Source organism: Mus musculus, chromosome 2 (assembly GCF_000001635.26).
Source record: "Mus musculus strain C57BL/6J chromosome 2, GRCm38.p6 C57BL/6J".
NCBI lineage: Eukaryota > Metazoa > Chordata > Mammalia > Rodentia > Muridae > Mus > Mus musculus.
This window is the reverse complement of record NC_000068.7, coordinates 127,185,598-127,208,359: the sequence shown is the minus strand read 5'-3', so window position 1 is coordinate 127,208,359 and position 22,762 is coordinate 127,185,598. Positions and strand designations below refer to the sequence as shown.

Below are 22,762 nucleotides of genomic sequence, written 5' to 3'. Positions count from 1 at the left end.
CTTCCGGGACGCCCGCTAAACGTGAGACTTTCCGGTTACTAACCACTGCTTCTGGGCGGGGTTTGCGGAGATGTACAGTAGTACATCCGGGTCAAGGATTCCATTGACCGACGAGACACACGCGCGTGCAAATTGTGGTTCCAGGCATCTCTACCTGCGACAGAGCCAAGGCCCAACCCCTAAGCGTATGTTGAAAGTCCCTTTCTGTAATTCTTTTGGTTTCTCATACCAGCCATCCTGTGAGGCAGGCAGACATGCAGGCAAACGGAAACTAAGGGATAAGGAAGCTGAAGGTTCAAGCAAGTTAGCAAGACAGGCATGGTGGCGCATTCCTTTAATCCCAGCACTCGGGAGGCAGAGGTAGTGGATTTCTGAGTTCGAGGCCAGCCTGGTCTACAAAGTGAGTTCCAGGACAGCCAGAGCTACACAGAGAAACCTTGTCTCGAAAAACAAAACAAAACAAACAAAAAACCAAAACAACAACAAAAAGACAAAAAAAAAAAAAAAAAAAAAAAAAGCAAGTTAGCATGTACCTAGTTCTAGTAACCGACTGGATTTCTACCCCAAACCCCTTTCCGCAAGACTCTCCCCTGTGTCAGCTGACTGACGGTAGAGGAAGAACTATTTGTGCCCAATCTTTTGTCACAGCCTGTCAGGACTTTAGGTGTGCGGATTACAGCATATGTATAACTTTGTCCTCCTCAATGTGACACGAATGTTTTACTAAAGAAATATATGAAAAATAAATAATATGTATGGAATTACTATTCAGTTTTATTCAGCAGTAGTGGTACCTTTTATGTAAAGGTGGTATTTAGTCTTTTCATAATTCTCTACACAACACTGAAAGCAAAACAGTGAGTTCTGCTTTCCCTTGATATTTAATAAGCACGAGTGAACCTTAAGTCTGTGTCCTAATCCACCCAGCCATTTTGCTGGCAATTTTTTTTTATTGTTTGGTTTATCATTTACATTTTATTCTATGTAGATAGGTGTTTGGGCTACATGTATGTTTGTGTATCATTACATGCAGACTTCCACGAAGTCCAAAAGAGGGTGTCAGATCCCCTGAGACTGGAGCTGCAGATAGGTTGTGAGTTGCCATGTGTGTGGAGGGGTTGGAACCCAGGTCTTCTCAAAGAGCAGCCAGTGTTCATAACCATTAAGCCATCTCTCTAGCCCTTATCTGGTTTTTGAGAAAAGATCTCCTGGAGTCCAGGCAGGCTTCAAACTTGCTATCCAGAGACTTCTCTTGCACTCTTGATCCCCCTGCCTCCAACTCATAAACACCGTGGCTGCAGCTATGGATGGTTGTGACAAGCTGTACCTTATCATATTTAACAGTAAGAGCAGCATAGTAACCCTAGGTTGGACTCATTTACTTTTTTTCTTCTTTATTAGTAGGAAGAAGTTTTATCGTTTAGGGGGTCTAAGAATTTGCATTTCAAATATAGTTACCTTCCCAAATGGAGTTCCACTTGGAAGATATAAAATAAGCCCTTGTCAATTTTTTTTTTTTTTTTTTTGGTTTTTCGAGACAGGGTTTCTCTGTGTAGCCTTGGCTGTCCTGGAACTCACTTTGTAGACCAGGCTGGCCTCGAACTCAGAAATCTGCCTGCCTCTGCCTCCCAAGTGCTGGGATTAAAGGTGTGCGCCACCACGCCCAGTGCCCTTGTCAATTTAAAAACTGAATGTTATACTGAAAATAAGAGAATTATTTTATGAAAGTGTTGACAGTCTTGAATAACTTTAAAAATTATAATTTTTTTCTATTTATTTATTTATTCTACGTAACTGCAAACATCGCTCTCTTCAGACACACCAGAAGGGGGCACCAGATCCTATTACAGATGGTTGTGAGCTACTATGTGGTTGCTGGGAATTGAACTCAGGACCTCTGGAAGAGCAGTCAGTGATCTTAACCATTGAGCCACCTCTTTATCCCCTTTGGATAATATTTTTAAAATATATTTTTTAAAATATTTATTTATTTATTTATTATATGTAAATACACTGTAGCTGTCTTCAGACACTCCAGAAGAGGGCGTCAGATCTCATTACAGATGGTTGTGAGCCACCATGTGGTTGCTGGGATTTGAACTCCAGACCTTTGGAAGAGCAGTCGGGTGCTCTTACCCACTGAGCCATCTCACCAGCCTCTATTTTTAAAATATTTACTTGTATTTTCTGTTGTGTGGGGAGGTCACAAAGGGGCACCAGGGCCCCTGTAACTAGAGTTATAGTTGTCAACTGCCATGTGGGTGCTGGGAATTGGGCCTAGGTACTCTGCAGGAGCGACAAATGCTCGTAACAGCAGAGCCATCTTTCCAGCCCTATTTTTTTTTTCATTATTTAAGGTTGGAGAGTTAGTTTAAGGAAAAACATGTAGATAAGCAAGTAACTACAACAAAAGCATGGTGAGAGATAATATCTTCCTCATATGTAGTTTCACTAAAATTAAGATTACTGTTATTTAAATTTAATGGGTGTATATATGTATGATTTGTGCAAGACAGGGTGACTTGTGTGGTGGGGTGCAAGTGCCACGGTGTACGTGTAGTGATCAGAGGACAACTCTATGAAATCAGTTCTCCCGTTTCATTTTTCTGTGGCCTCTGATGCAGTGAGCACCTTTAGATTTCTTATCATTTAGGAAACACACGAAGGAAAACTCCAGGTAACTTAGACAATTTAAAAATATATATATAAATCTAAAAGGGTTTTAGAGGTATGGGAAGAGAGAGGTATAAATATTGTGAGGATGGTTTGAGTTCTGTGTGTATGGTGTTCACTCACCACTGTGATAGAAGATGAGATTTACTCAGCTCTCCTGGAGTCCATTTGAGTGTGTCCTCAGAAGTGGGTAAAAGTTTGAGTTGAGAAATATAAATCTAAGATTTAGCTCTTGAAGTTTTGCAGAACAAGTGGTTAGAAGTACCTGAAGGAGTCCTTTCCATCCAGGCGGAAGGGACTCTGATGTGGTGTCATTTGTAATTTGATGAGGTTATCAGTGTCCACTCTTGCTCACTAGTTACCTGTCTTCTGGGAAGCCACTGGAGGGAATCTAGAATGAGCCTTGAGTTCTCTTACATATAACTTTTTTTTATCTTTAAAAGTTACATTTTCAGCTGGGTGGTGGTGGGACAGGCCTTTAATCCCAGCATTTGAGATGAAGAGGGGAAGGGAAGGGGGTGCTTATTCTGCTGCTTCTCCCTGGAAATCCAGCAGATGGCGCTCTGATTTCAGTCTTTCAATTTTCTTTGCTTCTGCAATCCTTTTCCTCTCTATGTACTTGATGTTCTGAGTTCTCATCAGCTTAGCTGCTCAGCTGTTACTTCTTCCTTGCTCTCTTTAAAAATACGAACTCCATCCTGGATTTTGGCCGGAGTCACTTTAATGTAGAATTCTTCTGAAATTTTTTCAAGAGCCTTCTTCCAGAGAATTGTGAAGAAATCTTGTTTTTTATGATGGTCATTTGCTCGAAGTTTGTAATCTTTCTTTTTTTCCAGAACCCAGGTGTTTTCAAAAGCCAGGCTGGCTTCGTTCTCTTGTGTTCTCGCTGCCGGGTCTTGGCAACCTTGGGAAAAGCCACCGATATGCCTACTGAGGTCTAGGAAATGCTCAGCAAATTCCACCACCGCAACCACACTACCTAACCTGCTGCATCCGACCCATGGCCATATTTTCATTGCTTTAAAGAAGCTTTTATTCTTGGATTTGGTACGCGATTAAAAATATTTCTAATGCTATTTTGTAGATCTTCTCTCGGGATTTCTTCTGAGGAAATGGCTGGTGTTTCCTTGATGAAGGCACATTCACGTTTCCTAGTACTTACATGATTTTGGGACTCTGTGTCTTCCAATATACATAACTAATTAGTTAGGTCCTATACCATTTTGTAGATGTGACTCAGATAAATAGAATTCTGAAGAAAATCTGCCATTTAACTTTTGGGTTCTCCATCAATTCAAATGGAAGTTGTGGAGTAGCCAAAATATATATAGGGCAACTATAAGATTCAGGGTGTTAGTGGAAAAACTTCATACTGTGTGTGGAACTGGACACCTCTAGGAAAACTTATTTAGTATAAGAAACACCATATCACATCCACCAGATATGATCGTGAGGGTCATTTGTTTAAAGAATGTACTGAAATAGGAAAAGGGAGATATGGCTAGCATCCTCCTCATCTAAACCTCTGGTTTGGCCAACAAAATGAGGAAAAGAACAGTTGAGATAAAGGTGATAAGAGAAATAGAATATGCCCTTCAAGTCCAAACTTTGGTGGGAAAGGAGAGAAAAATCTGTAATAAAAAAAGCAGGAAGGGCCTTACTGTTGGCCTCTTACAAGAACCTAGGGTTATCAGGAAATATTCAGCACTTAAACTTCAGGAATTAGGGAAAGCTTTTAAATTAGCAATAAAAGAGCCTGGTGCAATCTAGCTCATGGGGCTTTGGGACAAGAAAGAAATCAAATGGAATCAGTCTGACAGCTGTGAAAGGAGGAAAACTGAGAAACACAACTTCCCATCCTTCATTAAGGGTCAGAATGCATGACCCGAGACTGTCTGAGGGAAGTACATGCCTAATAGATTGGCATATCACAGCCAATAGTAACACATGGCTAACTCCATCTGAAGGCCCCCTAAATGGCAGGGGCTGGAAGACCAGCGAAGCAGGAACAGGAGATCTGAGTTCTGAGGGAACTTAGAATAAGAGACACTATATTTGAACCCCAGTTCACGAGGACAGATAAAAGAACATTCACGTGAAGAGCTAAGCAAAGTTTGACCCAGCAAATATCCAGGTCAGTAAAGAACTTTAAGAACCGTGAGGAGCAGTTTGGTGGGGGTAAGAACTTTATATTGTAGAAAAGGCTTTTGCAGGTCAGAGTGACCATCAAGGAAACAGTATCTGTAAAGTGAGAAAGCCCCACCCCCACCCCCTGGCCACCGACGAACTAAGAGTATGGTAAAGCAGAGGAAGAGGTCTGTCTGAGTTACTTAGAGATAAACCTGGAATGCTTTATGTTAGCCAGAGTTCCTAAGAAAAACATTGCTGAAAATCCAAATTTTGTGCTAAAGGGCTTCTGGAAGGCTTTAAAGCATGAGGAATGGTTGGCAGAGGGCATCTGTGATAAAAGAATTCAGGTGAAGATGATCAAGCTAGAGGTAGGTAGGTGAATATTCCTGAAGACTAAGTATATTTCTTTTTAGAAAAAGTTCATGCTATAGACTCTCAATCAAATTTGTTGAATGGTGAAGCTCAAGCTATAGCAACAGCTACAGTGACAACCCTGCACTCTCCAGGCCTAGGGATCTAGCAGGTGCATCAGGCAAGAGCAAGGCCATGTGTCCCTTTGGTCCCAAGTAGGTCTATTCACATCAACTCAGATCCAGCGAGTTGGTCATGGATAGAGAAATGTATGAAGACTCCATCCAGGAGCTCCAAGATACAAGAACATAACAACTCAAAGAAAACGACTGAGAATTGTTTAAGCTAATTAAGTTAGATTTTCTCCATGTTTTGTACCCACCTTGAACTGTGGAGGAATTGATATTGATACAAACAGATGAATTCATTCCATGCTGTGTTTGATATTGCTTATGTTCAACTTTAGTATCTTCTTAATTGTGAACATCTGGGATCACCTGACACTTGCATAAAACAGATGAAACAGACTTTTTGAGTGCTTCAATTGCATCATCTTTGTAATCCCACCATTTGTTATGGGGTGGTGCTTTAGGACATTGCTGTGTACTGTCCAGTCTCTGATAAAAGTTTTGTTACATGGATAACACAATGCTCAGCTTCGAGTGTTTTGCAGATTTGACAAGCCATTAGAGAGACACCCAGGTACAATGGTACTTCTGCCTACTTCAGAGTCCTACCAGGGGCATAATTGAAAGGAAAAGGTACAAAAGGGAGCCTACTTGTGTGAACAGTGATACTTCCAGAAGGCTCATGGTAACTAAATGAAAACCCCACTGCATGGATGGGCTGCCTACCTGAGAGTTGATGGCTGTGGAAACCCTAGAGCCCCCACAAACCATAAATTCTATTGCTATACTTGCTGGTTGTATGCCAGAACTAGAAAGTAAGACTGTGCTTGCTGCTTGCTGAAGACGGTGCTTTGGCCTGACCTTCACCATATAGGACTTGCTTCAATTAAGCTGGAACAGAACTAGAAGCTCCCACCTTGCTGGACTGTATCATAGTGTCAGAGGATACCATGAAGGTTGCTGGTAAAGAACTGTCACCCACATTCCTGCTTACCTATGGACCCTGATTGCTAACACACTGACATTCCAGACAGAAATGAGAAGAATGTTCCCCTCATTCAGTAGTAGTGAGGCTGTTATGGGTAAGACTAATAGCTTTCTGATTGGATTTAAGGCCCACTCCACAGGAGGGAGTTCATATCTGGCTTGAACAAAAACCTCTAGATGGGGTGGTCACAATGGGGAAGCAACTTCTATTTTTTTTAAATATATTTTATTAGGTATGTTCTTCATTTACATTTAAAACGCTATCCCAAAAGTCCCCCATACCCTTCCCCACCCCCCACTCTCCTACCCGCCCACTCCCACTTCTTGGCCCTGGCGTTCCCCTGTACTGGGGCATATAAAGTTTGCAATACCAAGGGGCCTCTCTTCCCAATGATGGCTGACTAGGCCATCTTCTGCTACATATGTAGCTAGAGACATGAGCTCTGGAGGTACTGGTTAGTTCATATTGTTGTTCCACCTATAGGGTTGCAGACCCCTAGACTTCTTTTGTTTTATTAGATGGTATTATGTGTGCCTGTCAAATTTCCTTATAAACAACTTGGTTTTATGTCATAGATCATAGAAGATGTCAGCATCAACTCATGAGCACCATTGAAGCTCATGTGATCAAGTGACTGTTGTGGTTCTGTGGCCTAATTTTCAGACTCAACACATGTAAGATACATAAGGCATCCCTAATTCTTAGATACAACAGATATGGAAGTCACCCCTTGCAAGGCCTCAGGGACCATTACAGAAGAGGTGGTAGAAAGAATGTAAGAGCTGCAGGATCAGGGTGGAGTGCTCTAGGAGACCAATACCTTACATCCTACAGGGAAGCTCCTTATCCAGAAGTTACACAGTTCAAAGTAGCTCCAGGAAGTCCCTGAAACTGACCAGATACACTAGGGCACCCTCTCAAGAGTAAACAATAGTGGCTGCTGAGAGTTTCTTTAGGGAAGCAGAGCTACAATGAAGATTCTCAGACAAAGCCAGCTGCAAAGGAGACTTTCAGACCAGACTAACTGCCAAGAAGAAGCAGAAAGCAGCCAAAGTGCCTAGAAGATATACAGACCAATTGAGTCACTTGAAAAGGACGTGCTCCAACCAACTGAGCTACCCCCCAAAACTCTCCAATTTGTGGAGGAATCTGTAGCCTGTAAGTATGCTCCCATTTCCCAGCTTTTGTGAGATGTCACTTGTGTTGGGTGGACTTTGCTGATGCCTCTGTCTTCGAGTCATTTCTGCTTCTGTAAGTAACCTCTCACCCATAATTCTCTAAGTAACCCCAATGAAATGTATAGTTTACCAAGTTCAACTCTGCTGCTCTGCACTTTGTTCTGTCCTAGTCTCCCTATCTGGTGTGAATAGAAATCTGTGTTGTGTCTCCAAAAGATAAGGGAGCACTTGAGATAATCTGATGGCGGGAGGCAAGCCTAAGAAGAGAAGCAACAGAAACCAAGGTTACTTGGCATCATCAGAACCCAACTCTCCCACCATAGCAAGTCCTGGATTCACCATCACACCAGAAAAGCAAGATATGGATCTAAAATCACTTCTCATGATGATGATGGAAAACTATAAGAAAGACATAAATAACTCACTTAAAGAAATAGAGGAAAAACACAGGTAAACAGGTAGAAGCCCTTAAAAAGGAAACCAAAAAATCCCTTAAAGAATTATAAGAAAATATATCCAAACAGGTGAAAGAGTTGAACAAAACCATTCAGGATCTAAAATGGAAGTAGAGACAAAAGAGAAATCACAAAGGGAGACAACTCTAGAGATAGAAAACCTAGGAAGAAAGTCAGGAACCATAGATGCAAGCATCACCAACAGAATACAAGAAATAGAAGAGAGGATCTCAGGTGCAGAAGATACCATAGAGAACACTGACACAACAGTCAAAGAAAATGAGAAGTGGAAAGGATCCTAACCCAAAACATCGAGGAAATCCAGGACACAGTGAGAAGACCAAACGTAAGGATAATAGGTATAGACAAGAAGAAAGATTTCCAACTTAAAGGGTCAGTAAATATCTTCAACAACATTATAGAAGAAAACTTAAAGAAAGAGATGCCTATAGACATACAAGAAGTTTATAGAACTCCAAATAGTTTGGACCAGAAAAGAAATGTCTTCTGTCACATAATAATCAAAACACCAAATGCACAAAACAAAGAAAGAATATTAAACTCAGTAAGGGAAAAAGGTCAAGTAACATATAAAGGCAGACCTATCAGAATTATACCTGACTTCTCCCCAGAAACTATAAAAGCCAGAAGATCCTGGGCAGATGTCATACAGACCCTAAGAGAACACAAATGCCAGCCCAGACTATTATATCCAGCAAAACTCTCAGTTACCATAGATGGAGAAACCAAGATATTCCATGACAAAACCAAATTTACACAATATCTTTCCACAAATCAAGCCCTTCAAAGGATAATAAAGGGAAAACTCCAACACAAGGAGGAAAACTATGCTCTAGAAAAAGCAAGAAAGTAATCTTTCAACAAACCTAAAAGAAGATAGCCACATGAACAGAATTCCAACTTTAACAACAAAAATAAAAGGAAAAAACAATGACTTTTCCTTAATAACTATTAATATCAATGGGCTCAATTCCCCAATAAGAAGACATAGACTAACAAACTGGTTATGTAAACAGGACCCAACATTTTTCTGTATACAGAAAACCCACCTCAGTGACAAAGACAGACTCTACCTCAGAGTACAAGTGTGGAAAACAATTTTCCAAGCAAATGGTCCCAAGAAACAAGCTGGAGTAGCCATTCTAATATCTAATAAAATCGACTTTCAACCTAAAGTTATCTAAAAAGATAAGGAGGGACATTTCATACTCATCAAAGGTAAAATCTACCAAGATGAACTCTCTATTCTGAACATCTATGCTCCAAATGCAAGGGCATCCACATTCATTAAAAAAACTTTAGTAAAACTCAAAGCACACATTGCACCTCACACAATAATAGTGGGAAACTTCAGCACCCCACACTCATCAATGTACAGATCCTGGACACAGAAACTAAACATAGACACAGTGAAATTAACAGTAGTTATGGAACAAATGTATTTAACAGATATTATAGAACATTTTATCCTAAAACAAAAGGATATAACTTCTTCACAGCACCTCAGGGTACCTTCTCCAAAACTGACCATATAACCGGTCACCAAACAGACCTCAACAGATACAAAAATATTGAAATAATCCCATGCATCCTGCCAGATCACCACGGACTAAAGCTGATCTTCAATAACAACATAAATAATAAAAAGTCCACATACACGTTGAAACTAATCAACACTCTACTGAATGATAACTTGGTCAAGGAAGAAAGAAGGAAAGAAAGAAAGAAAGGAAAGACTTTTTAGAGTTTAATGAAAATGAAGCCACAACATAACCAAACTTATGGGACACAAAGAAAGCAGGCCTTAGAGGAAAACTCATAGCTCTGAGGGCCTCCACAAAGAAACTGGAGAGAACATACACTAACAACTTCACAGCACACCTAAAAGCTCTAGAAGAAAAGGAAGCAAAATCACCCAAGAAGAGTGGACTGCAGGAAATAGTCAAACTCAGGGCTGAAATCAACCAAGAAGAAACAAAAAGAACTATACAAAGAATCAACCAAACCAGGAGCTGGTTCTTTGAGAAAATCAACAATATAGATAAACTCTTAGCCAGAGTAACTAGAGGGCACAGGGACAGTATCCTAATTAACAAAATCAGAAATGAAAAGGAAGACATAACAACAGAACCCAAGGAAATCCAAAAAAAAATAATCAGATCCTACTACAAAAGCCTATACTCAACAAAACTGGAAGACCTGGATAAAATGGACAATTTTCTAGATAGACACCAGATACCAGAGTTAAATCAGGATCAGATTAACAATCTAAACAGCCCCATATCCCCTTCAGAAATAGAAAGTAATTAATAGTATCCTACCCAAAAAAAAGCCAAGGACAAGATGAGTTTAGTGCAGAGTTCTATAAGACCTTCAAAGAGAACCTAATTGCAATATTGTTCAAACTATGCCACAAAATAGAAACAAAATAGAAATGAATGCCAATTCATTCTATGAAGCCATAATTACTCTGAAACCTAAACCACACAAAGAACCAACAAAGAAAGAGAACTTCAGACCAATTTCCCTTATGAATATCCATGCAAAAATACTCAATAAAATTCTTGCCAACTGAATCCAAGAACGCATCAAAATGATCATCCATCATGATCAAGTAGGCTTCATACCAGGGATGCAGGGATGTTTCAATATATGGAAATCCACCAATGTAATCCACTTTATAACACACTCAAAGACAAAAACAAGAAAAAAACAAAACAAAAAACCCCCACATGATCTTCTCATTAGATGCTGAAAAAGCATTTGACAAAATCCAACACCCGTTCATGATAAAAGTCTTGGAATGATAAGGAATTCCAGGTCTATACCTAAACATTAAAAAAGCAATATACAGCAAATCAGTAGCCAACATCAAACAAAATAGAGAGAAACTTGAAGCAATCCCACTAAAATGAGGGACTAGACAAGGCAGCCCACTTTCTCCCTCACTATTCAATATAGTACTTGAAATCCTAGCCGGAGCAATTAGAGAAGAAGAGGAGATCAAAGTAATACAAATTAGAAAGGAAGAAGTCAAACTATCACTATATGCACATGATATGATAGTATATATAAGTGACCCCAAAAATTCCACCAGAGAACTAAAACTGATAAACAACTTCAGCAAATTAGCTGGATATAAAATTAACTCAAACAAATCAATGGCCTTCCTCTACACAAAGGATAAACAGGCTGAGAAAGAAATTAGGGAAACAACACCCTTCACAATAATCACAAATAATATAAAATACCTTGATGTGACTCTTAACTAAGAAAGTGAAAGATCCGTATGATAAGAACTTCAAGTCTCTGAAGAAGGAAATCAAAGAAGTTCTCAGAAGATGGAAAGATCTCCCTTGCTCAGGATTAATATAGTAAAAATGGCTATCATGCCGAAATCAATCTACGGATTCAATGCAATCCCCATCAAAATTCCATCTCAAACCTTCACAGAGTTAGAAAGAGCAATTTGCAAATTCACCTGGAATAACATAAAACCTAGAATAGCAAAAACTATTCTCAACAATAAAATAACCTCTGGTGGAATCACCATGCCTGACCTCAAGCTGTACTACAGAGCAATTGTGAAAAAAAAAAACTGCATGGTACTGGAACGGCGACAGACAAATAGATCAATAGAATAGGATTGAAGACCCAAAAATGAACCCACACAGGTATGGTCACTTAATCTTTGAGAAAGGAGATATAAACATCCAGTGGAAAGAAGACAGCATTTTCAAGAAATGGTGCTGGCACAACTGGCAGTTAGCATGTAGAAGAATGAGAATTGATCCATTCTTATCTCCTTGTACAAAGCTCATGTCAAAGTGGGTCAGGGAACTCCACATAAAACCAGAGACACTGAAACTATATAGAGGAGAACGTGGGGAAGAGCCTCAAGATATGGTGGGCACAGGGGATAATTCCTGAACAGAACACCAATGACTTATGCAGTAAGATAAAGAATTGACAAATGGGATCTCATAAAATTCCAAAGCTTTTGTAAGGCAAAGGACACTATCAATAAGACATAAAGGCAACCAACAGATTGGGAAAAGATCTTCACCAATCCTACATCCGATAGGGGTCTAATATCCAATACACATAAAAAACACAAGAAGTTGGACTCCAGAAAACCAAATAACCCTATTAAAAAATGAGGCACAGAGCTAAACAAAGAATTCTCAACTGAGGAATACCGAATGGCTGTGAAGCACCTAAAAACATGTTCAACATCCTTAATCATCAGGGAAATGCAATTCAAAACAACCCTGAGAATACCTGTGGAATACCTCACACCAGTCAGAATGGCTAAGATCAAAAACTCAGGTGACAGCAGATGCTGGCAAGTATGTGGAGAAAGAGGAACACTCCTCCATTGCTGATGGAATTGCAAGCTGGTACAACCACTCTGGAAATCAGTTAGGCGGTTCCTCAGAAAACTGGACATACTACCACCAGAAGATCCAGCAATACCACTCCTGGGCATATACCCATGTGTCCAACTTTTAATAAGGACACATGCTCCACTATGTTCATAGCAGCCTTATTTATAATAGCCAGAAGCTGGAATAACCCAGATGTCCCTCAGCAGAGGAATGGATACAGAAAATGTGATACATTTACACAATAGAGTACTATGCAGCTATTAAAAACAATGAATTTATGAAATTCTTATGCAAATGGATGGATCTGGAGGATATGGTCCTAAGTGAGGTAACCCAATCACAAAAGAACACACATAAATCATTTCTCTTCAGAAGTCCCTGTGCTTGTTCACATCAAAAGATGAATAGTTGTCACTTCTGTATTGCCAGTATATGATAGAATGCTTTCAAGAACAGTTGGTTTGTTTTCTGGCTCAGAAACCAAGTAAGAGTTCTGAGGGTTTTGGAAGAGTATTCTCCGCCATCTTAGAGAGCCTCAGAGACCTGTGATTTGCTTTACCCTTATAAAATTGTTCTGTTGCTAACTCAGTAGCTCAGAATGGAGTGCAAAGATAAACCCACTGTTAGAATTCCAAGCCCCTTAGTGTAATATTGCACCTTCTTCTCTGTAAGTGTAATGTGCACACGGTGCTGAACAGAGATACTCTTCAGTACACATTTAGAGAGAGTGGCCTCTTTGTCAAATATTAAAAGGATGGAGTTATATTTGCTCTTTTTTGGGTCTTAGATTTTGTTGCTTGGTCTACATGTCTGTTTTTGTGCCAGTACTGGGTCATCCAACAAATCAGCCAGTATTGGCTATTAGTGATACACCCAGGATGTGAGCCCTTATTGTGGTGAGCGCTCAAACTCCATTTTCCCCAGGTGTTCCTTTGGTAAATATGAGGTTAAAATTCATGGAGGCAACAATATCCTTGGTGTTAAGAATACTAAAAGAAGTATATGAGATCTTTTTTTGACTATGTATCAGTTTCTTACATCGTATCTTCTGCACCTCAGATTCCCTCTTTCATCTCCTGTATTCTGTTGATGATGCTGGCATCTTTTGTTCCTGTTTTCTTCCCTAGGGTTTTTGTCTCTGGAATTCCCTCAGTGTATTCTCTTTATTGCTTCTATTTCCACTTTTAAGGTCTTGTACAGTTTCATTTTTCTCCTTTACCTGATTGATTATACTTTCTGGTATAACTTTGAGGGGTTTGCTTCCTCTTTAAAGACCACTACCTGTTTTGTTCTGTTTTCCTGTATTTCTTTAAGGGATTATTCATTTCCTCAGTAAAGGCCTCTATCATCTTCATAAGACCTAATAGAACAGAAAGTGGAGAATAGCCTTAAACTCATTCTGACAGAAGAAAACTTCCTGAACAGAATACCAATGGCTCAGGTTCTAAGATCAACAGTTGATTAATGGGACCTCATGAAACCTCAAAGCTTCTGTAAGGCAAAGGAACCACTGTCAACAGGACAAAGCAGTAGCCTACAGATTGGGAAAGGACCTTCACCAACCGTATATCTGACAGAGATGTAGAACTCAAGAAGTTAAATAGCAACAATCCAAATTAACCCAATTTTAAAATGGGGCACAAAACTAAACAAAGATTTCTCAACATGGGAATCTCAAATGGCTGAGGTGCACTTAAAGAAATGTTCAAAGTCCTTAGTCATCAGGAAAATGCTAATTTCAACAGCTCTTACACTGCTAAGAATAGCTAAGATCAAAAACTCAAGTGGTAGAACATGCTGGTGAGGATGTGGAACAAGGGGAACACTCCTCCATTCCTGGTGGGATTACAAACTTGTACAAGCACTTTGGAAATCAATTTGGCAGTTTCTCAGAAAACTTGGAATAAGTCTACCTCAAGACCCAGCTATGCCACTCCTGGGCATATACACGAAAGATGCTCCCCATCCCACAAGACACTTGGTCAATTCTCTTCATAACAGCTTTATATATAATAGCCAGAAAACTGGGAACAACCTAGATAACCCTCAAGTGAAGGATGTATAAAGAAAATGTTTTACATGTTTGCATGGTATATACTCACTTATAAGTGAATAATAGCAATAAACAACAGATATTACCAATAGAGGAATCTACCAATCTGTAGCGTGAAACCCATGCTACATTCCACAAACCCAAAGAAGCTAATGTGAAGGAAAGTACAAGCAAGGATGCTTGAATTTCACTTAGAAGGAGGAATAAAATACTGATAATAGGCAGATGGAGGGAGGAAAATGGGAACTATGTGGGAGAGAAATAGGGAGAGGAATGTTCCATTCAGGATCAGGTGTGGGGAGGGACAAGAGGCATGTCCAAATGACCATTAGAATAAATGGAAATCTGCTTCTGATATCTCCAGGAAGAGCCAGAGACCTGGGATAAGGGAGCCCCCCCCCCCAAGAATCAATGGGGATGTCCTTAGCTGTGACTCAAAGCATTAGGAATATGGAACCTGAAGAGGCCACCTCCTGTAGCAAAGCAGGAAGACCAGAGGAGCCATAGGGACACCAACCCACCCTGAAATTATCAACCAAAAATTGATCCTATCTATAAGAAATGCAGACGTAGGGAATGGAGCAGAGAGTAAGGGAATGGCCAGCTAATACCTGGCCCCATTTGAGTCTCATCCCAAGGGCAAGCACCAATCCCTGACACTATTAATGATACGCTGTTATGCTTGCAGACACGAATCTAGCTTTGCTGTCCTCTGAGAGGTTCCACCCATCAGCTGACTCAGACAGATTCAGACACCCACAGCCAAAATGTGGATGGAGCTCAAGGACTCTTAATGAAGAATAGGAAGAAGTATTGTGGGCCCTAAGGGGATGGGAACTCTACAGGAAGACCAACCGGGTACCAATCTGGACCCTTGGGGCTCTCAGAGACTGAACCACCAACTAAAGAACAGACAGGGGTAGACCTAGGCCTCCCCATACATATATAACAAATATGCAGCTTGGTCTTCATGTGGGTCCCAAACAACTAGAGCAGGAGCTACCTTAAAAGCTGTTGCCTATGTGTGGGACATGTTTGTCTCTCTGTGCTGCCTTTCTCAGACTTGGTAGGAGAGGATGCACTTAGCCTCACAAAGACTTGATGTGCCAGGGTGGGATTATAACCAGAGGTGGTCCCCATGGGCTCAGAAAGGAAAGGGAGATGGAGAAGGGAGATGTGAGGGAGTGGCCAGTAGGGGAGCAGCAAGTGGTATGTAAAATGAGTAAGTAAAATGAAATATTAAATAAAAAATTAAATTAAAAGAACATTTGTGTTTTCTGGTGGAATTAACACACAGCATGCAGTCATGTGTGCATCTTTCATTTTATTTATTTGCTCTTTTATACATTAGGGCCATATTGATCCTACTATTATGGCTCTGTAATACATCTTAAGATCTGAATTGGTATTCCCTGCAACATTTCCCTCTTTCCTTCTGATTGTATTGGCACTCTGAGACCTTTTGAGGTTCCATATGAAGGTTAGGTTCAGTTTTTTTTCTATTTCCATGAAGGATGACATGAGGATTTTGATTGAGATTGAATTGAATCTATAAAAAGTTTTGGTATAATATTCATTCATTTGGTATAATCATCATTTGACCAATCCAGGATCATTGCAATGTCTTTATCTCTTCCTTCAGAGGTTTAAAGCTTCCATTGTAGATTCCCATCACTTCCTTGTTGTTCATTCCCATGCATTTTATTTTCTTTGAGTCTGTGGTAAAGTGGAGTGTGCCCATGATCTCTCTCTCTCTCTCTCTCTCTCTCTCTCTCTCATTTGGTGTTGATGTATAGAAAAGCTAATGATTTGTGCATATTGAATATGTATGCTGCCACATTGCTAAATTTGTCATTTCTAGAAGTTTTCTGGTCAAAATCTGGGGATCTCTAATGTCTAGCACCATGTCCACTGTAAATAGGGATAGTTGGATATCTTCTTTCCTGATTGTATGCCTTTAATTTCCTTCTGTTGCTTATTGCCTCAGCTGAACTTTGAGAATGGTGAAGATAGCAAGTTCTATTGACAATGATTGGGAGTACTGGACATCCCGGGCTCATTACTAACTTCAGAGGGATTAATTCAATCTTTTCTCCATTTCAGACGATGTTGGCTGTTGGTTTCTCATATATATCTTTTTACTGGGCTGAAGTATGGTCCCTGTGGTTCTCCATTCTCCTAAGACTTTTATCATGAGGACATAATGAATTTATCAAACGCTTATTTTGCATGTACTTAAATGATCTGATTTTATAATTAAGTTTACTAATGTGACTTATTACATTACAAACTTGCATGTATTTAACCATCCTTACATTCAGGTGGTTCAACCCAATGTGATGGACCATCTTTGTGATACATGTCTGTATTATGTTTGCAAGTATGTTACTGAGCATTTTTTAGTATTGTATCTTCTCTTCTTTCTTAATTTCTTTCCTTTCTTTTTTTCTTTCCTCCTCCTCCTATTCTTCTTCCTCTTCCTCCTCTTGCACCTCCTTTCTTTTTCTGGATCATTTGTCTCTATCTCACATGTTATGGGGCTGTCTCAGTTGTTGTCTTATTCATATAATTATGGTGGTATAATTATGCATCCTTTCTTAAATTTCAAGATTAATGGAGTACATGTTTTAAAAGGATTCTCTTAAAAGTTCTGAATTTTTGGGTAGCTATTGTAACATTTCTCTGTTCACATTTATTCCTTTAATTTAGGCCCTCTTTTTTTAATAGGGTAGTTGGGTCAAGGCTCCATTATTCCTATATATATTATGAAAGATGCCACATCAACTCCAGTAGAATCTGTGTGACAAGTTCCACAGACTGAAGCAAAAACTTCCAAAGAAGGAGGCCTCCTGGAACCAGTTGTGAAACTCTTGCCTGGAACAAAATATTGAGCCATAGTTCTTATTACAATTTATCTGTTTTGTTTTCTGTTATTCCTTTTCTCATTGATGACAGTTTCCTGGTAGCCTAGGCCAAGATCTAAAGCAAGAATAATGGGTAAGAAACCATTCCTGGAGATGGGGTCACTAACCATGACCTTATCACCAGGGAAACTGGCGCTTTATTCATAAATCACTTAAAACATTACATAATAGCATTATGATGGATAAAAATTTTCTCAACAAAATTTCATATGGCTGCACATGTGTCATCAGAGGTGGGCTTTGGTATATGGTAAAGAAAGCCTTAAATTAAAAGAATTAAAATAGTTTAAATTTATGCATTAAAGATTATTAATAAACAGGCACTAGATGTTAAATAATAATTTACCATAAAGATTTGTTAACCTGCTCTTGGAAATATATCACTAGCCTTGGATGACTGACCCACTATATACATCCTTTCAGAGTTGTAATACTTGGATGATTTCTATTGTGCCAAATAATAATGATGTTACCTGTTCTATTTGTGATTCACTGAACACATCTTTTCAGACTTGAAATGCTTGTATGATTTTTTGCTTTACTGTGCCAAATGATAATGATGGTATTCATGATTGCTTCACTGAACACATTTTCTAAAAGTTGTAATATTTGGTTTTTTTTTTAAATGTATAAAAGCCCTTGCTTGAGAGTTGCAAAATATACTCAGATTCAAACTGCCTCTGTGTTTGTTTCTGTTTGTCACTGCCGAATCCTTACCCACCTAGCCTTCAAGGACCTTCATCTCAGGGACCCCCATACCCAATATGGGTGGTCTGTGGAAGAAAGAACCAGTTCGAAAGTTTGTTGGTCTTTTGTGTTGTACTCTTTTTTCTCTTTTATTGATTTTTTTTATGATTTTGAACAACTAAGTTTGAATTTTTTTTCAAATTTTTGAGATTGATCATTAAATTAAAGCAATTGTTTTTCTGATTTTTTTTTAATATTAGCACTCACAGGTATCTATTTCCCTTATAGGACAACTTTCAGTATGTCCCACTGGTTCTGTTATGTTGGAATTTTGTTATTTCACATTTTGAAAATCTTTATTTTCTTCATTGACACAATAATTATTCAGTCATGTTCTCCTTTTATTTCCAGGAGTTTGTACTTTTCTTAGGGATTTGACTGTTGTCAGTTTTGGCTTTATTACACTGTGCTCAGATTGAAGTCCCTGAGAGGTGTGCAGTTGTTATCAGCCCCTGCCTTCATCCTGTGAGGTTACAACTTGAGGTAAAGCTGCAGAAGTTGCCAAAGCCACTGGGACAAACTTTTCTACCTCAGCCTGTGACCACTGTGAAATACCTCAGCAGAAAATGCCATGGCAATGGCATTTCCTCTTCAGACTCTGCCTGCCATCAACAGGAAGTACCAACACAGGGTCTGCCATGGGGGCAAAATGTCCTTTCCACACTTCCTGAAGAGCTCCATGACTGTGGCATAGAACCTAAGCCAAAGCAACCTGTGGCCTGAAATGACTCCCCATCCTGACCAATGGACCATATGTAGAAAAAACAGTGTGAAACAAACAAAAACACCAAAAAACAAACAAACAAAAAAGACTAATAACTGATCAAGAAAATCCACCAATTCCTGAAGAGAAAAACCACCAATGTCTGACCTCTGTAAGATCAGGACATGAAATTCCACCAATCCTCACCTTGGAAGTGTCCACCCTTAGAAATCTCTGCCCACGAAGAAATTCAGTATAACTGCTTGTTCTTGGAACAGAGTGCCCCTCCTCTCCTGGATGTTTCCATGCTCCCAAATCTCAAAAGTTTGCTGTACTTTTACATATCTCTTTGGAAACACACACTCAAACATGCAAACCTACACAGAAAGGGGGGGGAGGGGAGGGGAGGGGAGGGGAAGGGAGGGGAGAGAGAGAGAGAGCCCATGAGCATGATGAGCATATTTCTTGCTCTTTTCCCTCTAGAAACGTCTAGATGTCCCTCCAAATCCATTTTATCTTGTCTCCACACCATCTGAAACATTCTTTTTGGCATGAGACTAAAACCCCAGAGGAGGAACCCTGACATTTTCAGCAAACCCCTCATAGCATGAGCCACATAAGATTCTCCCTCCCTTCAGGTGCCTCTTGTCACGGTGTTGCTCTCAGTGAAATGAACAGTAACAGACAGAGCCCCTTTGGACTAAGAAGTGAGAAAAGCCACTGTGGGTTGTGCCAGCTCTGAGTTGTCTCTAATGCTGTGATGTCACTGAGAGCCATTGTGAGGAATCACTGACAGCTGATCATATAATGCACTGTCTGGGATGTTTTGTGTCCTTCTGTGCAGAGAGCTCTTTGGTAGTGAACTGCAGGACTTGGTGGTTGGTGGTTCGATTCGTACATTCCTGATTGCTTGGATTTTGACATTGAACATCTGCTACACTTCCACAAGTGTGTTCTTTCCTGCTGTTTCCTTTCCGTGAGCTCAGAGGTTTGGTTTTCTGTTTATGTGACTTTATTCATTTGGGGGCTTTGTTTATAGCTTTGACTTCTTAGTTTTTGTTTGTTTAGGTTTTCCATTTTTCTTTGTGGAGTAATATCCATCCATTTTCTTTCTTTCTTTCCTTCCTTCCTTCCTTCCTTCCTTCTTTCCCTCCCTCCCTCCTTCCTTCTTTCCTTTCTCCTTCCTTCATTCTTTCCTTTCTCATTCCTTCCATCCTTCCTTCTTTCCTTTTTTCTTCCCTTCTTTCTCTTTCCTTCTTTAATTAAGTTTGCTTTTCTTGACCTTTGGAGACTGGGTTTCTTTGCATAGCATTGGCCATCCTGGAACTTTCTCTGTAGACCAGGGTAGCCTAACCTCAGAGATTTGACTGCATCGCCTTCGGAGGACTGAGGTGAATATGGGAAGAAGCCTGAGTGGAGTCCATGACTGGCCAACATTTATATTTCTCTTCCTGATTTCTCTTTTGACTTTGTCTCTTTCTGTTACTCTCTATCTCATTCTGCCTCTTATGCTCCAGTCCCCTCAAAGCTCTCCTATCCCTTAGCCCAGCCTTAAACCACCCAGATCCTGCATATGAGAAAAAAAATGGTGGCGTTTGTCTCTGTTGGGCTATGTTATTCTGTGTAACAACACAGAGATCTCAAAGTACATCCATTTCCAGAAAAACTGATCAATTTTCATTCTTATTCATGGTGCAGTGCAATGTTTTGCCCCCATCCTGTGTATATACTGGGTTTTTCTTCTGGGCAGGTTGCATCCCATGCATTTCTGGGTAAAGCTATCCTGATATTCAAGTGTTAACTCACTGCTTTCCCTTCATAACAGATGTCTTGGGTAAGCTTGTCAATGTGTTATCCTTTGAAATGGGGATCCTTGTTCTCCTGGCTAAACTGTTGTCTTCCATTGCCCTTGCTTTCTTTCAGCTCTGAGCCTTCTTCATTCTTTCCATCCACTGTGTTTGTCTATGCTTTGTTCTGGTTTCTTTGCGGCCTTGAGGCATAGCCAGACTTTTCTTTGGAGGTATCTCTAACTTTTAATCTCAGAATCTCTAGCAGTAAGCTTTCTTAGAAGTAATTCTAAATTTTTGCCATCTTTACTTGCTATAGCTCCTGGTGACTCTGACCAAGAGAAGAGAAGTGCCATAATGTCGAGGGAGCTCGAGGCCAGTTTCCATGAAGGGGACACCCTGGCACAGGATTACTACATCTTGGGTACCCTAGGTAAAGGGTCCTTTGCACGAGTCAAATTGGCTCTCCACTTTATGACCCATACCCTAGTAGCCATCAAGATGTTGAAAAGGGGCAAAAATCTCAGACTTCCTGGTTATTTCTGAAATTCAAATCATGAAGTCTCTACACCACCGTCATATATTACAGCTTCTACAAGTTTTTCAAACCAGGCACAAAACCTACCTGGTGATGGAATATGCATCCCGGGGATCCCTGCTGAAATACATCAAAAAGCGTCGGCCTCTAGATGAGGAAGAGGCATGTACCATGTTTTCAGAACTCTCTTTGGCTGTCAACTATATCCACAGTCAGAATATTGCCCACCAAGACATCAAGGCTGAGAACATCCTATTGGATTGGGATGGCCATGTAAAACTCACTGATTTTGGCATAAGCAAAAGACTGGCCTCTGGGGAGAAATTCAAGGGATTTTGTGGCACAGCACAATATTGTGCTCCTGAAGTGTTCAATGACACACAATATGGTGGCCTTCCAAGCGACATATGGAGTCTTGGAATGGTATTATACTATCGGCCACCTTCCCTTTCAAGGGACAACGCACTCCAACATAAAGTACATGATACTATCCCAGAGCTGGTGGATTCCATATCGCCTGTCTCCAGAGCTTTGAGACCTAATGATGAGATTAATGACAATAGACCCCACAATGAGGCCATCCATCAAAGAAGTATTGGCATACCCGTGGCTGCGCCGTGAATGACATATTGAATGACATTAGCAAGATAGTGTTTGACCTTGTCCTGATGTGCAATGATAGCTGCTGAGAACTCTAACCTGATGCACAGGCAATGGCAAGTGTATAGAATCTCTGAGCTGAATTAACTGTGCCAATGAGGACTCCACATATCTTTATAAGTATCTTAAATGGAAATTCAATATTAATTTGTTCCAGCTAACCTAGTCAACTTGTACAGCCACCCATAGGGTCTGTTTTTATTCACATGTGTATTAGTCAGGGTTCTCTAGAATCACAGAACTTATGGAATGTCTGTCTCTATATATTAAAGGAATTTACTAGAACGGTTTATAGTCTGCACTCCAACTAACCCAACAATGAGCAACTGTGAATGGGAAGTCCAAAAATCTAGTAGTTGTTCAGTCCCAAGAGGGTAGGTGTTTCAGCTGGTCTTCATTATCAGCTGGAATACTGAAGAAGTAGAATCCAACAGATGTGCTGGCAAATAAGTCAAAGCAGAGAAGAACAAGGAGGAAGAAGAGGAGGAAAAAGAGAAGGGGGCCGAGAAGGAGGAGGAGGAGGAGGAAGAGGAGGAGGAGGCCTTCCTTCTTCCATAGTCCTTATGTAGGCCTCCAGCAGAAGGTGTGACCCAGATTATAGGTGTGTACCACTTTGCCCAGATTTGAAACTTGCTGTAACCCTGGCTGGTCTTGAACTCAGAGATCGTTTCCCTCTGTCTCCTGGGACTAAAGGTGTGTATGACCTTGTCTGGATCCAAGCTTTGCATGGTCCCTAAATCTCAAGATCGGGATCAAGCCGGGCAGTGGTGGCACACGCCTTTAATCCCAGCACTCAGGAGGCAGAGGCAGGCAGATTTCTGAGTTCGAGACCAGCCTGGTCTACAAAGTGAGTTCCAGGACAGTCAGGGCTACACAGAGAAACTCTGTCTCAAAAAACAAAACAAAACAAAACAAGATCTGGATCAAAAGCTTGTGTCAGCCTTGCAGTGGTGGCACATGCCTTTAATCCCAGCATTTGGAAGGCAGAGGCAGATGGATTTCTGAGTTCCAAGCCAGTCTGGTCTACAGAGTGAGTTC

The 22,762-nt window shown here is 40.3% G+C and overlaps 1 protein-coding gene across 3 annotated transcripts; it reads left to right on the top strand.

Moving 5' to 3' along the window:
• The first annotated feature begins 79 nt into the window (after window positions 1-79).
• 1810024B03Rik (RIKEN cDNA 1810024B03 gene) lies at window positions 80-22,076 on the top strand. Of its 3 annotated transcripts, none has more exons than NM_198630.2 (2): window positions 80-185; window positions 20,846-22,005. In NM_198630.2, the coding sequence occupies exon 2, from the start codon at window positions 21,083-21,085 to the stop codon at window positions 21,683-21,685; it is 603 nt and encodes a 200-aa protein (NP_941032.1). In that variant the 5' UTR covers window positions 80-185; window positions 20,846-21,082; the 3' UTR covers window positions 21,686-22,005. The 3 variants fall into 3 exon arrangements, with proteins under 3 accessions (NP_941032.1, XP_006499841.1, XP_006499840.1); XM_006499778.3 differs by lacking the exon at window positions 80-185 and adding an exon at window positions 19,181-19,687 and having other exon boundaries at window positions 20,846-22,076; XM_006499777.3 differs by lacking the exon at window positions 80-185 and adding an exon at window positions 19,181-19,727 and having other exon boundaries at window positions 20,846-22,076.
• The last annotated feature ends 686 nt before the right edge of the window (window positions 22,077-22,762 follow it).

Coding starts and splice junctions, on each gene's coding strand:
- 1810024B03Rik (XM_006499778.3), top strand. CDS start 21,083: ATGAAGTCTCTACACCACCGTCATATATTACAGCTTCTACAAGTTTTT.